We start from the raw sequence: 24,356 nt of genomic DNA, 5'->3' as shown, positions 1-24,356 counted from the left end.
TCTTTTCTAAATGTGTATACACTACAATATTTAATTCCCAGTCCTGATTTTTCTGTAGCCATGTCTCAGTAACTCCTACTATGTCTGGCTCCTCGCAACACATGATTGCTCCAGCTCCCCTGTTTTATTAGGCATTGTGTGCATTGCTGTACAGACAGTTTAACTAATTTTTAGTAGGATTTCCTCCCACTTTATGTTTAACCATCTTTTTAGACTCCTGTTCTATAACTCTATTCCCTTGCCATCAATGTCCTCCCTTACTTTATTCTTTCCTCTACTATCTCTTCCTGTTTTGTTTATATTTAAGCTGGTTACGTTTCTTGTAGATCCCTCCCCCCATCTTACTAGTTTAAAGCCTTTGCCATTCCCCTATTTACCCTTTCTGCTAGGACACTGGTCCCATCCCGGTTCAGATGGAGCCCATCCCATCAGTACAGCTCCTTCCTGTCCCAGAACTGGTGCCAGTGTCCCATGAAAAAGAACCCCTCTTTCCCACACCAGCCCTTTAGCCACGTGTTAATTCTCCTGATCTGTCTGCTCCTATGCCAATTTGCACGTGCCTCAGGCAATAATCCAGAGATTATTACCCTCGATGTCCTGCTTTTTAATTTAGATCCTAACTCCTGATACTCTTTCAGCAGGACCTCTTCCCTGTTCCTACCTATGTCGTTTGTTCCAACATGGACCATGACAACTGGATTTACCCCCTTCCTTTTCCAAGTTCCTCTCCAGCCGCCGTGAAAAATCCCTTACCCTGACACCGGGTAGGCAACACACCCTTCGGGATTCTCGTTCTTGGCTGCAGAGGACGCTATCTATCCCCCTAATTATAGAGTCCCCTATCAATACCACATTTCTATTCTGCTCTCTTCCCCTCCCCCCTCCCCCCCTTGGACAGCCTTTTGAGCCATGGTGCCTTGGTCTGCATTGTGGCTGTCCTCCCTGCAGTCTTTCTCTTTGTCCTCACAGGTAGCGAGTACTTCGTACCTGTGGGACAGGACCAGTGTCTGCGGGACCTCCTTCTCAACCTCTCCTAAATCCCTGTTACCTGTCTTCCTAGCAGTCACACCCTCCCCTTCCTGAACCTGTACTTTCCTCTGGGGTATGACTGTATTGTGGATAATACCTCCCCCTCCCTTATGTGTCAGAGTGTCTCCAACTCGCACTTCAGCTCAATGACTCTGAGCCGGAAAGCTTCGAGATGGAGACATCTACTGCTGACGTGTTCGCTCTGGATACTCTCGCTGTCCACAAACTCCCACATACTGCAGTCCAGACACACAACCTGCCCTGCTATACCTCAGTCTAACCTTATTTAATTTATTTAATTAGTTAAAAGTCTTTATTCAATGATTATTTATAGTTATATTAATTAGTGTAACTAGTTAAGCTATAAATTTACAGGAGACTTTGTTATATCCGGCATCGACGGGACCGAGCTGTTGCCGATCTATCAAAACTGCCGGACATACCAGCGTTAATGTTGAAGCATACAGAGATTTGCAGCTCCGTATCTGGCAACAAACACTGTTGCTTAGCAACAGCTTCTAAACAGTCGGCTGTACCTTAGAAGCGTCCCTGTAGCTTAGCAACAGCTTCAGAGAGACTTTGCAAAGCCTGACTGTTGGGGAAAAAAAAGCCACGAGAAGAAAAAAAACCTAACAAAACGGCTCCTGATTTCTGCCGGTAGATCGAGATTTCTGGACATACAACCTCTGGATAAACCAAAGTTTCCTGTAATACAGTACTTTGTAGTTTCGAGAGAAAAGAGAGAAAAAAATCCTTAATACTCACCAACCAATCACCTACCTGCTGTCCTGTGATGTCACGCCTTGTTTTTTTGGAAATCGTCCAAGGGTGACTGTCTGTGTGGAGTTTGCACATTCTCCCCGTGTTTGCGTGGGTTTCCTCCGGGTGCTCCGGTTTCCTCCCACAGTCCAAAGATGTGCGGGTTAGGTTGATTGGCCATGATAAAAAAAAATTGACCCTTAAGTGTTAGGGGGGATTAAATACGTGGGGTTACGGGGATAGGGCTTGGGTGGGATGGCTGTCGGTGTAGGGACCGGGTGCTAGGGTTTGGATGATCAGCCATGATCTCGTTGAATGGCGGAGCAGGCTCGAAGGGCCGAATGGCCTACTCCTGCTCCTATCTTCTATGTTTCTATGTTCTGCCGCCGCTGATACCGCCTCCAATTAGATTTGTAAAGGGGAAACCAGAGTTGGGAGGGACTTCAATTCTACCAGTAACTAATGGTAACTCACTGAAATTGCACTGATAACTAATAGTAATACTGGTAATGCTCAAATTCCCCTCATAACCAACAGTAATACAATAACTCATTGATAGCCTATGTGCAACTGTTAATAATAGGTGTAATGTCCTGATATCCTACCTGTAACTAATAGTAATCCTATAACCCACTAAAATTCACCCTGGAACCATAGCCAGAAGAAGTCCCCTACACAGCACAAGGTGCGGTCAGACTCTCCAGTTGAAGCCACTCTTAATAGGCCCCATCTCTCTCCCTATCTCCTTGGACTCTGGTTTGGACTCAGATTCTGTGTGAAGGTGACTACTCTGAACTAGGAGTTGATCTGTACTTGGGACTTCACACGTCAAAACTTGCCAGTACAGACCAACCTGAACCAAACCGAGAGATTGCACAAAGGACAGTGGGCTCAGTGTTTGGTGCACTTCTCACAGGGCACATTGCACTAAACAGCTCAGCACCAACATTTCTAAACCACTCCCTGGCTCAGTCTCAAGAAAGGAGAATTTCCTTAGAATTGTAGAAATTACAGCACAGGAGGAGGCCATTTGGCCCCTGGTACTGGCACTCTCTCCTGTAACCCCTTTCCTCCTCAGATCCTTTTATATTCCTCCTTTTCAAATATTTATCCCCATATTTTTTAAATTAAGTTTTAGTCTTCCTAAATAGCTGCATGTGGTGAAGGGTCCCACTGTCTAATCGTCCTCAGTTCAAGAACCTTCCTCCTCCCTTCCCCCTTGGTTCTTCCAGTGAGAATTCTTGGTTTCTGTCCCCTAGTTCCCCATTCGCACACCTGTGGAAACAATCTTTCACTATTTACCTACAGTAAAGTCCGAGGGTTACACTTACCCCTTTACTGGCTGCTCCTCTCTCGATGGCGCTCCCACTTACTGCTGCTGCTCCCGGCGCTGTAGAAAATGCTGGTTTCCATTACAAAGTTAAAATATTTAAGATACGCCCTCTGCCTTAGTGGGTAAATACATTATCAGTAACTGCTATATACAATCCAAGAAGTTCCTAAAATTGAACTCGATGCTTTTGGGCTGTAAAGGGGAAAATATCAACCAGACTTCATGCTACTGTTGCCATATTGAGACCCGTGATTGAAAGTGTGTTTGTGTGTTGGGCAGAATTGTGTCATCTGTGATGTTGATGCTCCCTATCCCAGGTAAAATAGTCTGCTGACACTTGGAGGGGGGGGGAATTCTTTGGGGGCTCAGTGGGCGTGTTTGGTGGTGGGTTGGGTGGGAAAAAAATTTCTTCTGACTGCAGATTGGGAACCCGCTGTCATCCCGCTGCTATGCTACTTTCCCAGATGTCGGGTCTGTCAGGGCTGAACAGACCCGACATGCAGCGGCGTGGGAGGCAATTTAAGTCATTATGACCTTGTTAACAGCCCATTAAACAGTATTTTGAGCTCATCATACCATTTTACGAGGTTGCCCACGGGGTCCACAAAGCTTGAGGATCACGTCAGGTAAGGAGGTCGGGAGTTGTATGACCATGGGATCATCTCATTACTTGACAGCTGCAAATGTGCTATAAAAGCTCCTATCTCACAGCTGTTCACTTTCCAAGCTCAGAAGCTGTTGCTTACTGCATTTGGAAGAGAGATTGAGCTTTATGCAGGTTGCAAGTGTTTGGAGCAAACTCTCCATCCAGTGTCACCTCATTGGAACAACCTCTCTCACCATTGACAGATCGCTTCTGTTATCTCAAGTCCACCTGCCATCTATTACATCAGCATCGGTGCCCTTGAAACTATCTCACCTTGGTCCTCAGAATCCCACCACGACCAGCCCCAACAGCAATAGCACCAGGCACACCAGCAGCACCAACAACAACACCAACCTTCTCCGCAATCAACTGATGCTGCACAGGGCATCAGCACCTGACCACATTGCTGCCCGGAATGCCAGGGATGGCCTCACCATGGCCAGATTTACTTCACTTGGTGCTGTAGACCCTGGCTGCCACATGATGTGCCAGGTTGGCACCACCCCACACCAACACCATGAAGCATCCCTACAATGATCAAGCCATTCCTTTCATACTCATCACCATTGCGGGGGGTACCGTTATGTCTCACCGTTCACTGCAACTCACGAAACCACTTCCAAAGGTGCACACAAATCTGTCCAAGCACGCAAAGTGTTGAAAATAATGGTTTCCATATTTGACACCACATTAACAGAAACTTTACATGAACATTGGCTAAAACATCCAAGTGCCTACCCTTGTGTGTTGTTAGTTGTTATGATTGGACTAGGATGAGGGTGAGTGTGTGGGATGGCTAGTGAGATGGGAATGTGATAATGTAGATAGAGATGGGTGGAGGCGCAAGGTAAGTTGGTGTGAGTAAGGATCTGCAGGAGTAGGGTAGGGAAGGCAGAGTGATGGAGATGTGATGAGAGGCACAGCAGGATGAGGTCGAGTGTGGCTTGGCAGGAACATTTCGTGATCTACTGAGATCATTGAAAGGTTTATGCCACTGCACCCAGGTCCTCCTGACGACATCCCTGCATGTGTCCTTCTGTGCAATGTGCAACCAGGCTGCGTTGGTCTCCTGGGGAGGTGTCTTCCGCCCATGGGAAGGGAAGAGGAACTCCCCACGTGCTGTGACTCCCTCCATATGCATATGGAGGGAGTCGTGGGAGAGCCTGCGTGCAGCTGTGCACCTCTGTGCAGTGATTGTCAGTGTTTGCAGCACCTCAGTGCTGTAGAACACTGACGGCACAACCGTCAAAATCAATTTGCACATTGTCCCTTCTAAGGAAACCGGCTGATGACGCGTCATCAAATGACATCATCAGACCTGCTTTCTTCAATTGGCCGGCAAACGTGCTGGGCGAGCTTAACAAACCCAATCAATGGAAAATCATTCTACAGAGTGGGCTGGAGCCGGCAGCGGGGTCAGGACCTGCCACCGACATCGCCCGCCCCAACCCGCCGAGGTTGGGGAAATCACAATCTCAGTGTGTAGTCTCATGTATAAAGAATAGCAACATTGGTGAGCTATTGGGTGACTGCTGGAGCCAGTGGAATTCACCTTCATGAGACACCACCTTCAGCAGTACAGGGGAGAAAAGAGGATAAAATTGGGGGAAAAAATTATCTAGCCAATTTTCTGTCTTTTTCTCCTGGAAGTGTTGTCTCCTCACTGGGTACCATCCATACTTAAGTTGAGACATTGAGTATAGGATTACTACTAGTGACGTTGCAAGCCCAAACAAAATTAACTGTCATAATTTATAGGTGTACATGGATAAATGTTTCAAAAGCTAATTGAGATTTTGAAGAAGAATGGTTGAGGTTGTATAGAAAGAAAGAAAAGAACTTACATTTATATAACGCCTTTCACAACCTCAGGACTTCCCAAAGCCCTTTACAGCCAATGAAATACTTTTGAAGTGTAATCACTGTTGTAATATAGGATAATCTTATGGACTAGGGAGGTAATGGCTGAATTCAGCTCAAGATATATGGTATGTAAGACAGGATTGAGTGAAAGATGTAACGGTGCAGCACAATCTATAACCTGATATGACTAGAAGCATAGTTATACTGTGCATTGTTTAGCCTGGTTCTTTGTCCTAGCACATTTTGGTTAAATGTCTTGGTGTGGCACTCCTGGGTTAGGCACATGAGCATTACACCTTTAATTGTACACTGATTGTAATTACAACTAGATATGGCTATTGTAACTTTTGAAGTTCTATTCATGGCCCATTATTCATAGAAACATAGAAGATAGGAGCAGGAGTAGGCCATTCGGCCCCTCGAGCCTGCTCCGCCATCCCTTTAGCCTTAAGAAATATATCCAACTCCTTCTTGAATATATTTAATGTATTGGCCTCTACTGCCTTCTGGAGTAGAGAATTCCACAGGTTCACCACTCTCTGGGTGAAGAAATTCCTCCTCATTTCTGTCCTAAGTGGCCTACCCCTTATCCTTAGACTGTGACCCCTGGTTCTGGACTCCCCGACCATCGAGAACATCCTTCCTGCATCTAGTCTGTCCAGTCCTGTCAGAATTTTATAAGTTTCAATGAGATCCCCTCTCATTCTTCTAAACTCCAGCGAATACAAGCCCAATCGTCCCCATCTCTCCTCATACGTCATTCCTGCCATCCCAGGTATCAGCCTGGTGAATCTTCGCTGAACTCCTTCAATGGCAAGAACATCCTTCCTCGGATAAGGTGACCAAAACTGCACACAATACTCAAGGCGTGGTCTCACCAAGGCCCTGTACAACTGCAGCAAGACATCCTTGTTCCTGTACTCAAACCCTCTCGCTACGAAGGCCAACATACCATTTGCCGCCTTAACCGCCTGCGGCACCTGCATGCTTACCTTCAGCGACTGGTGCACAAGGACACCCAGGCCTCGTTGCACTTCCCCTTTTCCCAATCTGTTGCCATTCAGATAATAATCTGCCTTCCTGCTTTTGCCACCAAAGTGGATAACCTCACATTTATCCACATTATATTGCATCTGCCATGCTTCTGCCCAATCACCCAACCTGTCCAAATCATCCTGTAGTTTCTCGGCATCCTCCTCACAGCACACACGCCCACCCAGCTTTGTGTCGTCTGCAAATTTGGAGATATTACATCTAGTTCCCTTGTCTAGATCATTAATATATATTGTGAATAGCTGGGGTCCAAGGACCGATCCCTGCAGTACCCCACTAGTCACTGCCTGCCATTCGGAAAAAGACCCGTTTATTCCAACTCTTTGCTTTCTGTCTGCCAATCAGTTCTCTATCCAAGTCAATACCTTACCCCCAATCCCATGCGCCTTAACTTTACACGCTAATCTCTTATGCAGGACCTTATCGAAAGCCTTCTGAAAGTCCAAATACACCACATCCACTGGTTCTCCCTTATCTATTTTACTAGTTACATCCTCAAAAAATTCCAGTAGATTCAATGCCGATTATACATCCTGCTTTGCCAATGATATTGCTACTGAGAGAATTTTTTCTTGTTGTAGTAGATATGGTTTTGGACGGTTTGGTAAGAGGAAGGATTATCAAGGGGCAACGTTTCCATTGCAGACACCAAGAAAAATCAGAACAACGATGCATAATTTTTGCTGTGGTGGTGTTGTACGCAAGCTACACATTGATGCTTTTGTGATACAGCGTTGTGTTTTGCATCACACAATTGAGTGATTGACAACTGCCACCTTTATGTAAATATATTTAGAGAGTGTTGCAGCACTTGAAATAGCCTACAATGCCTATTGTAAAAATTGCAGTGGGATTTACCGGTTTTCAGTTCTGTATATTTGAGCCAGGTGGTAATAACCAGGCTAATTCCTTTTTTTTTACAATTGTCTCCCTCCTCTCCTGATGGTGGTGACTTATACAGGGATATGTTCCCTCAAGTGTCGGCAATCAGTATCGACCCCCAAGTGGCCAAGCCCAAACTTAACTCCACTTGTCATCTACACGTGCACTTTCCAGCAGGTTTCATTGGATAACATTTAGAAGCAGGAACTCTGATTGATTTCTCTTATTTTTCTCCTCCTCCTTAGACCAGGGTTGCTGTGGCCAATTGCAGTGCCCTAGGTTATCCGCTTACTCTGTACAGCACCAGTGTGAATTTCTGCCGCAACAGTCTCTAACCGGAAGAAGAAATAAGAAATGTAAAAAAAAATTATGGGGAAGGATTGAAAAAAGAATTATGGGGGAAGATTGATTAATATAAAAAGGATCATTAAAAAAAATAATGTAAAGTAGATAAAATTTAAATGATTTACAGAGTAGGTGAAACCTTCCATGTGAGGACAGTTTTGCCACATTTCAAATGAGGATGACACATGTGACAAGGGTCATCTAGTTTTCACTTTTAAAGCTATTTTCAGTTTTCATGATACTTTTGGTGACTTTCATTGATCAATATAAAACTCTCCTGAAGAGCTGTTTCACCTGCTTTAGACATTTGCATAGATGACTTGCCGTGCGTATGGTTAATATATTGTCGCAGAAATTCGGGTCGGGGGCTTCCCGTGGGCGCAAGCCCCCGACCTGCACTTACCTTGCGCGCCAGCTGTTGAGCTGTGGGCCCGCGTGGGATTCCGATCCTGGGCCTGCTCCAACTGCCGGCGCGCAGTGCTTGCGTATCCCATGGGCGCAGTTAGCTCGATGCGTCCCCCGGGATCACGTGGGCCTTGGGGAGCCAATCGGAGCAGGGAATGCTCCGTTCATAAGATTGACAGGAAGACCTGTCAAAAGTTATAAATACTACGTTCCAAAACAGCACTAAATCTTCAAGTACATTTTTAAAAAATCACTTTTTTAAAATAAACTATAAATTACATGAAATAACTATTTTAAACAATAATTAAAATTTTTGAAAAAATTAATTTTATTTTCTAACGGGGCTAAAAATAAACTTACCTTGCTTTAAAGTATTTAAAAATAATAAACCTGTGGAAAAAATGTTTTAATTTTAATTAATTCACCACTTACCTTGTAAAAAGCAGGCCTTACGCCTGCTTTTTACATGTCTAACTTCTGGAGACTTACCCTCCCGGGAAAACCTGCAAAAAAATCCGAAGTTCGATGCGCACGTGCAGCCTCTCCTGTGCACGTGTTCGACCTCTGAACCTCTTCGTTCAGGGGACCGGAAGTGCCGGTTTCCCGCGCATGCGCAGTGCATGCAGGAAACCGGCACTTCCATTGGGCTTACGGGTGAGTACCCCATGCGTACTCACCCGTGGAGACCCGAATTTCTGGGCCAATGTATTAGATTGAACTTGCAGCACAGAAACCGGTCATTCGGCTCAACTAGTCTATGACAGTGTTTATACTCCGCACGAGTCTCCTCCCACGCAAATGATCTCTCCACCCTATCACAATATCCCTCTATTCACTTCTCCCTCGTCAAGCCTCATCATAAATGTGTCAGTGTTATCTGCGTCAACCACTTCACATGGCAGCGAGTTCCACATTCTTACGACGTTCGATGCAAAGAAATGTCTTCTAAATTCTTTATTTAATCTGTTCGTGCCTATCTTATATTTATGCCCCATGTTCTGGATTCTGTGATTACTGCTATTTTTCCGAATACATACAACATGCAGGTATATCTAAATAATACAATGGGACATGGTTCTCAATTATAGATTATGCACAAATGTAAACAAAGGGGGAAAAATTGAGTCACGTCCCCTTTGGGGCGCTAAAAAATTAGCGTCCCCGTGACTGAAATTCATCAGTAGCGCCCCAAGAGGGAAGTGGAGCGCTACTGGAAGCGCCCCGCCTCCCTCTTGGGGTTCTGCGAGGGAATATCACTCTGCGGCACGTCGCGCCAAAGTACTGCAGGCCTTCCTCCCCTTTTTAAAGGGGCGGGGCCTTGCGTAGCGCGACCCGGGGCCCAGCTGGGCCACCAGGGATCGGAGTGCCGGCAAAAGAGCCCGGCACTCAAGAAAAGCGCCGGGCTCACGGAGCGCAGCTGGCACTCCGCGGGGAGGGGGGGCTTCAGCGGAGGCTGGGGACGGCAGAGGGGGCAGGTGCTGGCAGGAGGCAACAAAAATGGTTGCCTGGCACCTCGCCTTTAATTAGCACCGCCCTTGCCGCAGGTAGGCCCCCCTAACCCTGTTGGACATAGCGTCTGGTGGTAAGTCAGGGGGCACTACCGAAGATTGTGAGTGGGGTGCTCGCTGGCGGTGCAGCGCTGCAGGGCACTAATGGTTACCACTGCCGCTAACCTCCCGCTGAATTTTACGGGAGGCGTTGGCGGCGCCGCGCCCAGGTGCTAGTTGCTTTGCGTCCTGTTAGCGCCCTCTTAGGGCGCAAAGCAACCAAATTTTTCCCCCAATGTCTCTTGTCTAGAAATCAGCTTTTAATGAAATAGGTGGAAATAATTTGCAACAACTTATTCTTTTTCTCAAATTCAGTTTCTGTCTATCCCAGTGTATATTTGGCTCTCTCAAGCCACTCTTTGATGTACTTTTGCTGACAGGTGCCTACCCTCCTTGAATTTTTGTCTGCAGGTTATCTGTTTTTATCTGCAACTCAGCACATAACTCATCTATTTTGCTTCTTAGGTGATATGATTTTGTCTTCAGGATATAAATGCGTGCCTCAACACCTTTAATATGCTTTTTTATTTACCTAATTTGGCACTAATCTCCACTTACATTTGTTCCACCGTTTTCCTCTGGACACTGTCCTATATTTATTTTTTGAGTCTGCCTTGGCTTATTGAGTCAGCCTGGGCTTGTTATATGTGCTGTTGAGACTTAATCTGGGATCATTTTGTCAGATTGAAATACTGGAGTCTAGGCTTGTTGTCTCTTTTTTAGATTCTCAGATAGATCTCTTTATATTTGCTGCAGGATCTTAGACTGAGGTTATTGGACCGGTTATATTTGAAAGAAAGACCTGCATTTATATAGCATCTTTCACAACCAGCAGGCGTCCCAAAGTGCTTTACAGCCAATGAGGTACTTTTTGAAGTATAGTCACTGTTGTAATGTAGGAAACGTGACCCATGAACAGCAGTGTGATAATGACCAGATAATCTGTTTTAGTGATGTGGATTGAGGGGTGTTAGCTATTAAATATTAGCTAGGACACTGGGTGCCATAGGATCTTTTACGTCCACCTGAGAGGGCAGACTCATTTAATGTCTCATTCAAAAGACGGCCCCTCCAACAGTGTAGCACTCCCTCAGCACTGCACTGGAGTGTCAGCCTAGATTTTTGTGCTCAAGTCTCTGGAGTGGGACTTGAACCCACAACCTTCTGACTCAAAGGCAAGAGTGCTACCCACTGAGCCACAGCTGAATCTGCACATGAGTTTATTGAATTGAGTGTTGAACCTCAGTTTTCAAGTCTCTTGACATCCAATGAAAAGCATAAGATGAGGGTCCTAGTGGGGCAGGGCTGGGTGACTTTAGAAATACCTGTATGTTTTTTGCATCACCAAAAGTAATATGTGCTAACTGCAGTAATTGCCGCTCACAGTTGGACTTTACTCTGCCACAGCGATGTACAGTTTGCTCTTCTTTATCCATTTTACTAAATGAATTTCACTGACACATACTGCGTACTGACCAAAATCACAATTCTGACAAAATTATGATATGCTTAAATGTACAATGAAGTATTCTTTCAGCAGGTCAACAGTATCCTAACTTGCACCAAGTCCTGTTCACCCATCACCCCTTGCTTGCTGATCTACATTGGTTCCCGGTCTGGAAATGCCTCAATTTTAAAATTCTCATCCTGTTTTTTCAAATCCCTCCATGGCATCATCCCTTCCTATCTCTGTAACCTCCTCCAGCCTGATAACCCTCTAAGATCTCTGCGCTTCTCCAATTCTGGCCTCTTGTGCATCCCCGATTTTCATAGCTCCACCATTGACGGTCGTGCCTTTAGCTATCTCGGCCCTAAATTCTGGAATTCCCTCCCTAAACCTCTCCTCCTTTAACGCTTCTTAAACATGATCTCTGGCCAAGCTTTTGGTTCCCTGTCCTAATATTTCCTTATGTGGCTTGGTGTCAAATTTTGTTTGATAACGTTCTTGTGAAGCGAATGTTTACTGTATTAAAGGCGTAATATATAAATGCAAGTTATCATTATAAGAGGGCAGTCAGAGAAGAGATGTGAACTATAAAAGATACACCGGTTAGAAACACAAGACTGTTAATATTCAGAATGATTATTTTTTTCAAGTATTCACAGGAAGATGTGAGCAATGTGACCTCCCCAGGCAGAGATGACCGAAGAGGAATTGATGACTTGCATCTAAATGAGATGGCAGGTTAAAGAGCGCAAAACAACTAAATCTCCGGGGATAGATGATATTTGTCCTAGAGTATTAAGAGAGACAAAGGAGGAGATTGTGAGGCATTGACAGTCATTGAGGGACTCACTGTACACCAGGGAGGTAGCAATAGATTTGAAACATACATAGTGCCCATATTTAAAAACAGACACCGGCAACTACATACTTCAATATCACATAAAATAATGACAGTGATCATCAGGAGTAAATTTGAGGATTATCTATACAATAATAATCTAGTAAACAGGAGGCAGCATGAATTCAAAGGGAAGATCCTGCCTGACCAATCGCCATAACTTTGTTGAGGACGTGACATTCAAGTGGACTATGAGAAGCCCTACGATGTGGTGTCTCCAGACTTCCAAAAGGCATTTGATAAAAGGTTATCAATTAAGATCAAAGCTGTCCGGATTCAGAATAAATCTTGGGAATGGATAAGAAATTGTCTGGAGGGTAGAAAACAACGAGTAAGTGTTAGAGTTATATTGGGGTGGGGAAGTACTGAGTGTGGTGCCACAGAGCTTGGTGTTGGGACCACTACAGTTTCTAATTGACATCAACAACTTGAATTCAGAAACTAAATGTTAAATCAGCAAATTTGCAGATGATACCAAATGAGGAGGGACAGTGCATTCACAGGAGACAGCTCAGAAATTACAAAATGAGTTGGACAAAATATATAATTGGTAGAACAATAGCTGATGTAATTTCATGTAGACTGATATAAAGTACTGCACATAGGAAGAAAAACAAGCAACACGTGTACTCCATGAGTGATGTTGAAGTAACTAAGGATGAAGCTGAAAGAGACCTAGGAGTTTTCATAGACTTGACTTGTTAGCTGACATTGTTAATGGTTCGCTCTACTCAGGTACTGTCCCCTCTCCTTCAAATCTGCCATCATCACCCCTCTCCTCAAAAAACCAACCCTGACCCCCTCCGTCCTTGCAAACTACCTCCCCATCTCCAAAGTCCTTGAACGTGTTGTTGCCTCCCAAATCCGTGCCCCTCTCTCCCGCAACTCCATGTTTAAATCCCTCCAATCCGGTTTCCGCCCTTGCCACAGTACCGAAACGGCTCTCATCAAAGTCACAAATGACATCTTTTGTGACTGTGACAAAGGTAAACTATCCCTCCTCATCCTTCTCGATCTGCCTGCAGCCTTTGACGCGGTTGTCCACTCCATCCTCCGCCAACACCTCTCCACCATTGTCCAGCTGAGTGGGACTGCACTCGCCTGGTTCCATTCTTACCTATCTAGTCGTAGTCAGAAAATCACCTGCAATGGCTTCTCGTCCCACTCCCGCATCGTTACCTCTGGGGTCCCCCAAGGATCTATACTTGGCCTCCTCCTATTTCTCATCTATATGCTGCTCCTTGGTGACATCATCCGAAAACTCGATGTCAATTTCCACATGTACGCTGACGACACCCAGCTCTACCTCAGCACCACTTCTCTCGACCCCTCCACGGTCTCTAAATTGTCAGACTGCTTGTCCGACATCCAGTACTGGATGAGCAGAAATTTTCTCCAATTAAATATTGGGAAGAGCGAAGCCATTGTCTTCCGGCCCTGCCACAAACTCCGTTCCTGAGCCACCGACTCCATCCCTCTCCCTAGCACCTGTCTGAGGCTGAACCAGACTGTTCACAACCTTGGTGTCATATTTGACCCTGAAATGAGCTTCCGACCACATATCCGTGGCATTACTAAGACCGTCTATTTCCACCTCTGTAACATCTGCTGCTGAAACCCTCATCCATGCCTTTGTTACCTCTAGACTTGACTATTCCAATGCACTGCTGACTGGTCTCCCACATTCTACCCAACGTAAACTTGAGGTCATCCAAAACTCGGCTGCCCGTGTCCTAACCCGTTCACCCATCACCCCTGTGCTCGCTGACCTACATTGGCTCCCAGTTAAGCAACGCCTTGATTTCAAAATTGTCATCCTTATTTTCAAATTCTTCCATAGGCTAATTCCTATCTCTGTAATCTCTTTCAACCCCACAACCCCCCGAGATATCTGCGCTCCTCTAATTCTACCCTCTTGAGCATCCCTGATTATAATCGTTCAACCATAGGTGACCGTGCCTTCAGCTGCATAGGCCCTAAGCTCTGGAACTCCCTCCCTAAACCTCTCCGCCTCTCTACATCGCGTTCCTCCTTTAAAACCTACCTCTTTGGCCAAATTTTGGTCACCTGCCCTAATTTCTTATGTGGCTTGCTGTCAAATTTTTTGTCTTAAATATTCCTGTGAAGCACCTTGAGACGTTTTACTACGTTAAAGGTGCTATAAAAATACAAGTTGTTGTTGTCCCACCATTACAAAGCAGGACTCAACAAAGTAAATGGAATACTGAAGTGAAATTGCCAAAACAATCGGGTACAAATCAAAGGAAGTCATGCTCCAACTGCACAATACTCTGGTCAGACTCCACTGGTCAGTGAAACATTCAAATGCTGTAGACATTACTGATACTTAGGGGGTGAAATTCAGTTGCTTTGCGCCTCCTGTTAGCGCCCCCAGGGGTGCTAACGGGGCGCAAAGCTCCTAGCACCCTGGCGAAGCACCGCAAACGCCTCCTGAGAAATTCAGTGGGAGGTTAGCAGCGGCGGTAGCCGGTAGCGCCCCGTGGCGCTGTGCTGCCGCTGATTATGTCATTGCCGTGCGCAGCGCCCCGCTCACTTCGGTTGCGCCCCCTGACCTATCGCTGGCCGATATGTCTGATGGGTTCAGGGTGGCGTTTTTGTAGCAGCGGCGGTGCAAGTTAAAGGGCAGGTGTCGGGTGGCCATATTTTTTGGGTCGACTGCCAGCACCTGCCCCCTTCCCCTTTTTACTTCGGGGTGCCGGCCGCGATCGTTCAGCCTGGCACTCCTCTAAAAGTAGCACCCCGGCAAAGTTAGCGCCCCAAAGGGGGCGCCATCGAATTTCTGTCCCTTAGTGTTAGAGATCTGAATTATGAAGAAAGATGGGAGAATTCTTTTTAGCCTGAAAAGGAGGTGCTAAGAGGTTATTTTATAGATGTGTTTAAGAAAGAAGGAAAGGACTTGGATTTATATAGCCCTTTCACGTCTTCTGGATATCCCAAAGTGCTTCACAGCCAATTAAGTACATATGAGGTGTCGTCACCATTGTAATATCGGCATTTGTGGCACTCAATTTACGTACAGCAAGGTCCCACAAACAACAATAAAATAAATGACCAGATAATCTGTTTCAGTAGTGTTGGTTGAGGGATAAATGTTGCCAGAACACCGGTAGAACTCTTGTTTGAATAATATCGTGGAATCTTTTATGTTTACCTGAGAGGGTAGACAGGGCCTTGGTTTAACGTCTCATTTGAAAGACAACGGCCCAGAAATTCTGTTTGCAGGCCTCCCGCAGGCGGAGGGCTGCGATCTGGAAAAATCTGCGCCAAGACCGGAGGGCTCCCGGGAAGTGCAGAGTTCCGTTGCTGGGCCTCTCCAAACTGCTGGTGCGCAGGGCACACGTATCCCAGAGGCGCAGGCGGTTCGCAGCGTCCCTGGGATCACGTGGGCCATGGGGAGCCAATCAGAGCAGGGAATCTCCATTCGTAGATTTGACAGGAAGACCTGTCAAATATATGAATAGAGATCACCCCCAAAACATAGTAAAACTTCAAATACTTTTTTTTTAAATCACATTTTTAAAATGACTATATATTACATAATTTAAAAAAATAATTAAAGTTTTTAACAGGGCTAAAAATAAACTTGCCTTTCTTTAAAGTTTTTAAATGATAAATCAGTGGAATTTAAAAAAAAAACTTTTTCAACTCCTGCTTTTACCAGGCGCAAGAATTGTAAGTGTTTTCTGCGGGCGGAGGGTCTCCAGAAAGCGGAACTCTCCACCCGCAGAGGCCCTGCTCCAGGGCAGCTGGAGGATCTGTCAAGAGCTTTCTTGACAGATCGGAAATGCCGGTTTCCAGCGCATGCGCAGTGCATGCCTGAAACCGGCATTTCCGATGTCCCTACGGGTGAGCACACAGCGCGTACTCACCTGTAGGGACCGGAATATCCGGCCCAACATCTTTGACAGTGCAACATTCAGTCAGTGCTACACTGAAATGTCAGCCCAGATTATGTGCTCAAGTCCCTGGAGTGGGGCTTGAACGCTTGACTTTCTGACTCAAAAGTGAAAATGCTACCACTGAGCCAAGGCTGATACCTATGACATTTTTGCAGATGCAAAAGGTAAATCTGGAAAATTACCTCAGATGTAATTGTGAGAATAATACAAGGGACACTGTCTCAAATCAGCAAATGGTAAATTTACAACTGATAACAGGAAGTCCCTTTTCACAGAAAGAGTGATCAGTACATTTAGTGGATTTCAGGATAGTGTAGTGGCTGCGAAAGCCCTAGAACCAATAAAGAAACAATTGGATGCTGCAATGGGATGACTTTTTAGGGTCTTTTTGGATGGATGAACTAATCTGGAAATATCTTATGATTTTGAAAGTACCTCATTGCTGCTGTCAGTGGAGTCTATGCTTGTTACGATTGCCACTGTAATTTTAAAGGTGATCAAAGGGTGATCACTCACGGTTATGTGTGATCAGAACTGGCACTGGTTCATGCATAATGTAGAGTAAATATTGCAGGTCAGTTGAGCAAGCAAAGAGTTGGAGTAGTGACATTTTGTAAAGCTCATTGGATATAAGGTAGTACTAGATGACTGGAAGATTAAGTTGTTTAATTTCTTAGAAAGGCCACATGCATGATCTTGATCATTTATGACCCTTTTATCTTGACATTTGTAGTGGATGAAATTAGAGACTGTTTGTTTTGAACTGTGTTAGTTTTACAAGATTTAGATGTAGGCTGAGAAGAACAGTAATAAGGATGATTTGGGGTTTTACATCAGTGAGCTATGAAAGAGATTAAGGGAACTAAATCAGTTTTTATTAGAAAATAGATTAAGTGGGTCACTAACCTGTTTGCCCCAATTGTTGTCATCAATTCATTGGCAAATGGCACTTTCATGGTCAGCTAAGGATTCATTCGATTGACACTTTGAAGACCGACTTTGATGCAACTAATCTATGATAGGCGGTCAGACATGGGCAACAGATCATACCACAAGGAAAACGACTGTTGTAGTTTTTTCCATAACACCTGACCAAGCTGAAACAGGGTGAAAGAGAAGTTGGGAAGGGAAATGATCCAAGTTACAAAATTATCAAAGTAAATGGATGTGGACAAGTTATTTATGCCAAGCTAAGAGAAATAAGCAATTTAGTTATGAGCTAAGGAAATGTTGAGCTAAATGCAAGATAGCTCACACGTGCGTTGTTAATTGATGAACAGATTGCTGTAACAGGCAGACTTGGTTCAAGCACTTGCCGGGGGGGGGGTGCGGGGGGCAGAAATGGAACAATTCCTGAATTAAAGTGTGAGTAGACAGATATGAGCTTTGTGCAAAGGGAAACAGTAATGGGTTGAGTGAGAGATCTAACAAGCTAGGTGGGCTGACTAGTTTGTCAAAAGTACAATGAGGAGGTGAAATATTTTAGTTCTAAATCTCAGATCTGGCTTTTAAATGGTGAGACACAAAGTCAATACTTAAGTCTAATAACCAAGTGCAGTTGTAAATCAGGTGATTTTAATAAACGAGATGCACAAAATGTAAGACAGAGCATGAGCGGTGTAATGTATATATACCTTTAAGGGAGAGAACTACTTTTTACAGCTCCTGTATACTGTAGTACCGGCAGTGACCACACCTGTATATAAACCCTGAGTAGTGATCTGCATAGTTAGTTCTAGAGTAACCCTCATTCAGTAAACACCTGTTGAATCGTTCCCTGCAGTCTGTTGTCTGATTATTCAAGGACACAACATTAAGATACACGGATATAACATTGGCGACGAGGCAGATTCGAACCTACCTGCAACTCTGCATCACCTCCCAGGGATTCGCTCCTGGAGAACAGTGGAAGAAGGTCGAGTCCAGAAGCACGGGCGTCGATCACGGGCAACCGCCCAGTCATCCAGCGGAGATTTGAGCATCGCAGGGGAGGCTGTTGAGAGCCAGGCTTGGCTTTCCAGTCACGGTGGTCCAGCGAAATGGGCTGGCAACAGGTACTGCGCAGACCCTTCCCAGACAGTGGCGGGCTAGAGCCCGACCGAGCGGCACAGAAAAAGGCCGAGCAGCGTCGACGGGGGAGAGAGAGAGGGCAGAGTGCACAGGGCGCAGCCGATGTTCAGGACCGAGCGGCGTCAACGGGGGAGAGAGACGAGAGAGAGCAGAGCGCAGCCGGTGTTCAAGGGCCAAGCAGCGTCAACGGGGGAGAGAGGCGTGCAGGAAAACGCGAGGCGCTGCCATTGCCACGAGGACCACAGAGAGCGGCGTTGGCAGCAGCGCAGGAGCAGCGCGCAAAACCCACAGGGCGTCGCCATTTGCCACGAGGACTGCCAAGAGCGGCGTTGGCAGCAGCGCGGGAGACGCCATTTTAAGCCGCAGCAGGGAAGAAAGGAAAGCGCAGGAGACGCCATTTTAAGCCGGTCTAACCACACCCAAAAATGCCGAAGAGTGGCAGTATCACAGCGTTCGACAATGAAGTCGAAGATTGGACGACATATGTCGAATGCATAGAAGTATACTGCAAGGCGAATGAAGTGCCAGATGACAAGAAAGCGCTGGTATTGTTGAATTCAATGGGTGCAAAAACGTATGGCTTACTACGAAACCTAGTAACCCCAGAGAAGCCAGTAGAAAAGGATTTTGAAAACATAGTGTCAATCCTACAGGACCACTTAAACCCCACACCGCTGCTGATAGCAGAAAGATTTAAGTTTCACAAAAGGAACCAGCATAAAGATGAAAGTAATGCTGAGTATTTAATGGAACTGCGCAAGCTATCGAACCACTGCCAGTTTGGAACGGGACCAGCAGATACTTTAAGGGACAAGTTTGTGTGTGGGCTTCAAAGTGAAGGAACCCAGAAACGGCTTCTATCAGAAAAGGATCTTACGCTGGACAAGGCTTTCAGCATTGCAGTATCACACGAAGCAGCAGCACGGGGCGCTGCAGAGATACAACGGAGACCGCAAGAATATGGCACAAATGAAATGTCATATGGAACAGTGAAGTGCTATCGCTGCGGCAGAACAACACACGACCATAATGCTTGCTGGTTCAAGGACAAAGTGTGCAGACAGTGTGGAAAGGTAGGACACATAGCAAGAGTCTGCAGGTCGGGAAAGAAAACCAGCAGCAAGAAATCTCCACAGGAGAAGTACAAGAAGGTACATAAGGTGACGGAGAGTAGTTCAGACGAACAGAAGAGTGATACAGACTCCGGAAGCAAGGAGCTGGGTTGTCTGAAACTACATAATGTGATCAAAACGGAGGATCACCAAACTATCTGGGTCACGCTCAAGATAGCAGGAGTCCAAGTGAAAATGGAATTGGACACAGGATCAGCCCTAACAGTCATAAACCGAAGGGACTACAAGCGGCTATTCTCACATATACCCTTGAGAGATACAAAGATTGTCTTGAAGACGTACACGGGGGCAAAAAGTCTACCCCAAAGGAAAAATAAGGGTGAACGTTATATATCACGGCAAGGAAACACCAAAAATGGACCTATATGTATTGCCAGATGGACCACCACTACTAGGACGTGAATGGATCCAGAAGATACAGCTAGATTGGCATTCCATACAAGCACTGACTGTAGATGCCAAAAAGGATGTCGACGTCACACCTGGATGACTGTCAAAAATGCTAACTGACGCACAAGAAGTGTTCCAGCAGGGACTCGGAACACTAAAAGGCATAACAGCGACGATCAAAATAGAGGAAAATGCAAGCCCAAAGCTTTTTAAGGCCAGACCGGTACCTTATGCGATCCGCCCAGCCGTCGAAGCAGAGCTGGAAGGTTTGGAATGTTCAGGAGTACTGTCCAAAGTGGACTGGAGTGAGTGGGCTACACCCATCGTTCCTGTAATGAAGAGGTCGTTGAGTAATACGCCTGGGGAACCAAAGAAGGTTCGCATCTGTGGGGACTTTAAGGTGACAGTCAACCCAATCCTTCACACTGTACAATATCCGCTTCTGCGGATTGAAGATATTTTCGCCTCGCTATCTGGAGGGAAACGCTTCACTAAGATTGATCTGGCCCAGGCGTACCTGCAAATGGAGGTTGAAGAAGCCTCGAAACAGTACCTCACGATCAACACTCATAAAGGCCTCTACCAATACAACCGGCTGGTGTTCGGGGTAGCATCAGCTCCGGCTATTTAGCAAAGGGCAATGGAACAAGTCCTGCAAGGGATTCCAGGGACCCAGTGTTATTTGGACGACATCCTGGTCACGGGCGAAAATGACAGTGATCACCTCGCCAACCTGGAGCAGGTGCTCACTAGATTGAAGGAATATGGGCTCCGAGCCAATCGCCACAAATGCGAGTTTTTCCAGAAGCAGATCTCGTATTGTGGCCACGTTATTGATAAAGAGGGGTTACATAAGTCCCCAGAGAAGATTGAGGCAGTAGTCAAGGCTCCAGCACCGGAAAATGTGTCACAACTGAGGTCGTTCCTCGGGCTGGTGAACTACTACCATAAGTTCTTGCCGAATTTGTCTACAGTACTACACCCACTGAACACCCTACTGCAAACGGGGGTACCATGGAAGTGGAGTGACGAATGTAAACAAGCTTTCCAGAAGAGCAAAGCATTGATCACATCAAAAGAGGTGTTGGCTCATTTCAACCCAGCACTACCAATTCGGTTGGCGTGTGATGCATCACCCTATGGCATTGGAGCGGTGCTGTCGCACAAATTCCCGGACGGCTCGGAGAGGCCAGTAGCCTTTGCGTCTCGGTCACTAACCTCAGCCGAGCGTAACTACGCCCAGATTGACAGGGCGGCCCTCAGCCTAGTGTGTGGAGTGAAAAAGTTCAATCACTATCTGCACGGGCAGAAGTTCACCTTGCTGACTGACCACCAATCACTTGTCTCCATCTTTAATCCAAAGAAGGGCGTTCCGGTGATGACTACGCAACGGCTGCAAAGATGGTCCCTTTTTCTAGGGGCGCACCAATATGAAATCGAGTATAAGGGCACGAAACAGCATGGAAACGCTGATGGGCTATCACGCCTGCCACTGCCTACTGTGGAAGAAGCACCAGCAATGGATCCTGTCGAAATATTTCATTCGACTATAATTGAATGCTTGCCAGTAACTAACGCTGGTATAGAGAAGGAGACCCGAAATGACCTGACACTGTCTCGGGTATATGATTTGACGGTGAAGGGATGGCCAGCACATGGCGACTCACTGTTGCCAGCATTCTCATCCAGAAGAGAACAGCTGTCAGTATGCCAGGGGACCTTGATGTGTGGATCCCGAGTGGTAATTCCACCCAAGTTAAGGGAGAGAGTGCTCAATGAGCTTCACGAAGGTCATCTGGGAGGGGTGAAAATGAAAAGCCTTGCTAGGGCTTATGTGTGGTGGCCAGGGATCAATCAGCAAATCGAGGACCTGACAAAGAGCTGCTCAGTATGCCAGAAGGTCCAAAATGCACCACCACATGCCCCTCTACACCCATGGGAGTGGCCCTCATCTCCATGGCAACGGGTGCGTATTGATTTTGCTGGTCCATTCATGGACTCAATGTTTTTAATAGCTGTGGATGCGCACTCAAAATGGCCTGAGGTGATCAAAATGTCCTCCACCACCACGGAGAAAACTATTGCAGTCCTACGGACCATTTTTGCCAGGAATGGCTTGCCAGAGCAGGTTTGCTCTGATAACGGACCACAGTTTGTGTCCGAAGAGTTTTGAAGATTTATGAAAAGGAATGGGGTAAGGCATTACACATCCGCCCCGTATCATCCAGCCACAAATGGATTGGCTGAGAGGTTCGTACAAACCTTTAAAAAAGCAGTAAAGGCCATGTGCGATGACGACATTCCACTGCAGCATTAGGTGGACAATTTCCTGTTAGCCTACAGAAATGCGACACATGCAGTCACCAACCAGGCCCCGGCCATGATGTTCTTTAACCGAAGGTTGAGATCTCGTCTGGATTTGCTCAGACCAAATGTACGAAGAGATGTTGAGAGTAAGCAATTCCAGCACATCAATGAGAAGCCAACAAGGAGCTTCAATGTAGGGCAACCAGTCTTGGCCCGCGACTACCGAACAGAGAAATGGCAACCAGGAACGATATGCACACGGCAGGGGCCACTATTGCACACAGTGGATGTTGGGGAGAACATTGTGAGACGCCATGCTGACCAGATCCTAGAGTCACAGGAACGAGTCAACCCCATGTCTCGGCCATACGTACCTGGTGAGGAACCCGACGTACAGGTCGCATCTACCTCAGAAACAATAGCATTGGAAGCTGATGAATCAACTGACGACAGGGTGCTAGAATCGCCTCCGCACCAAGAGCGAGACACTCGGGAAAGGCGTTATCCAGAAAGAATCAGGAAGCCTCCCCAGAGACTGAATATATGAATGGACTATTTTCATATAACATTGTATAATAAAAATGTTAATTGTTAAATGAGTGTTATGGTACTGTTAATCTAAAAGGGGAGGAATTGTAATGTATGTAATGTATATATACCTTAAGGGAGAGAACTACTTTTTACAGCTCCTGTATACTGTAGTACCGATAGTGACCACACCTGTATATAAACCCTGAGTAGTGATCTGCATAGTTAGTTCTAGAGTACCCCTCATTCAGTAAACACCTGTTGAATCGTTCCCTGCAGTCTATTGTCTGATTATTGAAGGACACAACATTAATATACACGGAAATAACAAGTGGGATGCTGAGTGAGAAAGTAAAGGAGCCAGTGGGTCAATGGGCAGTGAATGTATGCAGACCCTCATTAGCATGTGTTCCAATTAGGTTTAGCTTTTATTTCCCAGTTTCGTACACCTGTGATTTTGACTTCTGAATTTTATGCAGTTTTTAGAGACAGAGATAATCTTGAAATTGTTCCATTGCTGCATGTATTGACATTTACATTTTAATGTACAATATAGCTAAGATATAGCTGAAGTGTTTTGCTATATCAATAGACTTTGAACACCATTAGTAAGACTCACCGGGATGACATATTTGGAATTATGGATTTTCTGATGTCTGGAAGTAAGCAGATGTTGTGAGCCTCAAGCAACATGCTATGGCAATCTCAGAAACAGTAACTATTGCCAAAAGTGGTTATTTTTGATCTCTACATAAATGTCGCAATAATTGTTGAAAAAAATTGCTTCAAACTTTTTACAAAATTAACCTAGAGTGAACATTGTGGTTGACTTGCGTGATGAGGATTTTTGTGTCCGTGATAATATTAATTTGCTTTATGTTTTTGTGAAATATCTTTGCAGTTTCTTATAAATAAATCTTATTTTTCTTTTGCAGAGTTCACTGGATAAAAGAAATAGTGGTGGTGGTGTCAAAAGAAAACTTTGAATTGATGAATTCTATTATAGACCGTTATGGTTACTCAAAGACAACAGTTGTCGAAGGAGCACTCACTCGTCACCAGTCCATTTTCAATGGGCTAAAAGCATTTGTAGAAGATCGACCGCGTAGGTCATGGCTGGAGAAGCCTGAAGTGGTGATCATCCATGATGCAGTGAGACCCTTTGTGGAGGAAGACATCCTGTTCAGCGTGGCCACTGCAGCGAAGGAATATGGGGTATGTAAAAGTACTGTGATGCCACTGATGGAATATAGGAAGGAACATAGGAACAGGAGTAGGCCATTCAGCCATTCAAATAGATCATGGCTGATCTGTATCTTAACTCCATCCACCCGCCTTGGTTCTGTAATGCTTAATACCCTTGCCTAACAAAAATCTATCAATCTCAGTTTTGTCATTTTCAATTGTCCTAGCCTCTGTAGCTTTCTGGGGTAAGAGAGTTCCAGATTTCCACCACTGTTTGTGTGAAGAAGTGCTTCCTGACATCACTCTTGAATGAGCTAGCTCTAATTCTGCTCCCTTGTTCTGGACTCGCCCACCAGAAGAAATAATTTCTCTATCTACGCTATAAACTCTTTTGCAAAGATCTGTACTAATGGAAAGGTCTGTTCTGTGAAGCACATTGGTACTTTTCCCTCCCTAGATTTCTGCTTTTCTCTCCCGACTGCAGTGACTTGTGTTGGGGTGCAATTCCAGGGTACTGGAAGCCCTCCAGGAGTTCATCCAACTAGCCATTCTTCACATGTGAGCACAAACCTTGAATATTAACAGATTATTTGGCTATGTGAGTCATTACAGCGAA

The 24,356-nt window shown here is 45.5% G+C and overlaps 1 protein-coding gene across 1 annotated transcript in view; it reads left to right on the top strand.

The window, feature by feature from the left end:
- LOC147117422 (D-ribitol-5-phosphate cytidylyltransferase-like) overlaps nt 1-24,356 on the top strand; it is a 100,896-nt gene that overhangs the window by 10,025 nt on the left and 66,515 nt on the right. The window contains exon 2 of the mRNA XM_085988395.1: nt 23,491-23,770. Coding sequence (XP_085844521.1) covers nt 23,491-23,770 — 280 coding nt within the window. The remainder of the gene's footprint in view (nt 1-23,490; nt 23,771-24,356) is intronic.

The sequence above is a fragment of the Somniosus microcephalus genome, chromosome 5 (assembly GCF_052327205.1).
Source record: "Somniosus microcephalus isolate GS21.2 chromosome 5, FLI_Smic_1.0, whole genome shotgun sequence".
Classification (NCBI taxonomy): domain Eukaryota; kingdom Metazoa; phylum Chordata; class Chondrichthyes; order Squaliformes; family Somniosidae; genus Somniosus; species Somniosus microcephalus.
The sequence above is the reverse complement of the archived record's forward strand: the minus strand, read 5'-3'. Positions and strand labels throughout refer to the sequence as shown.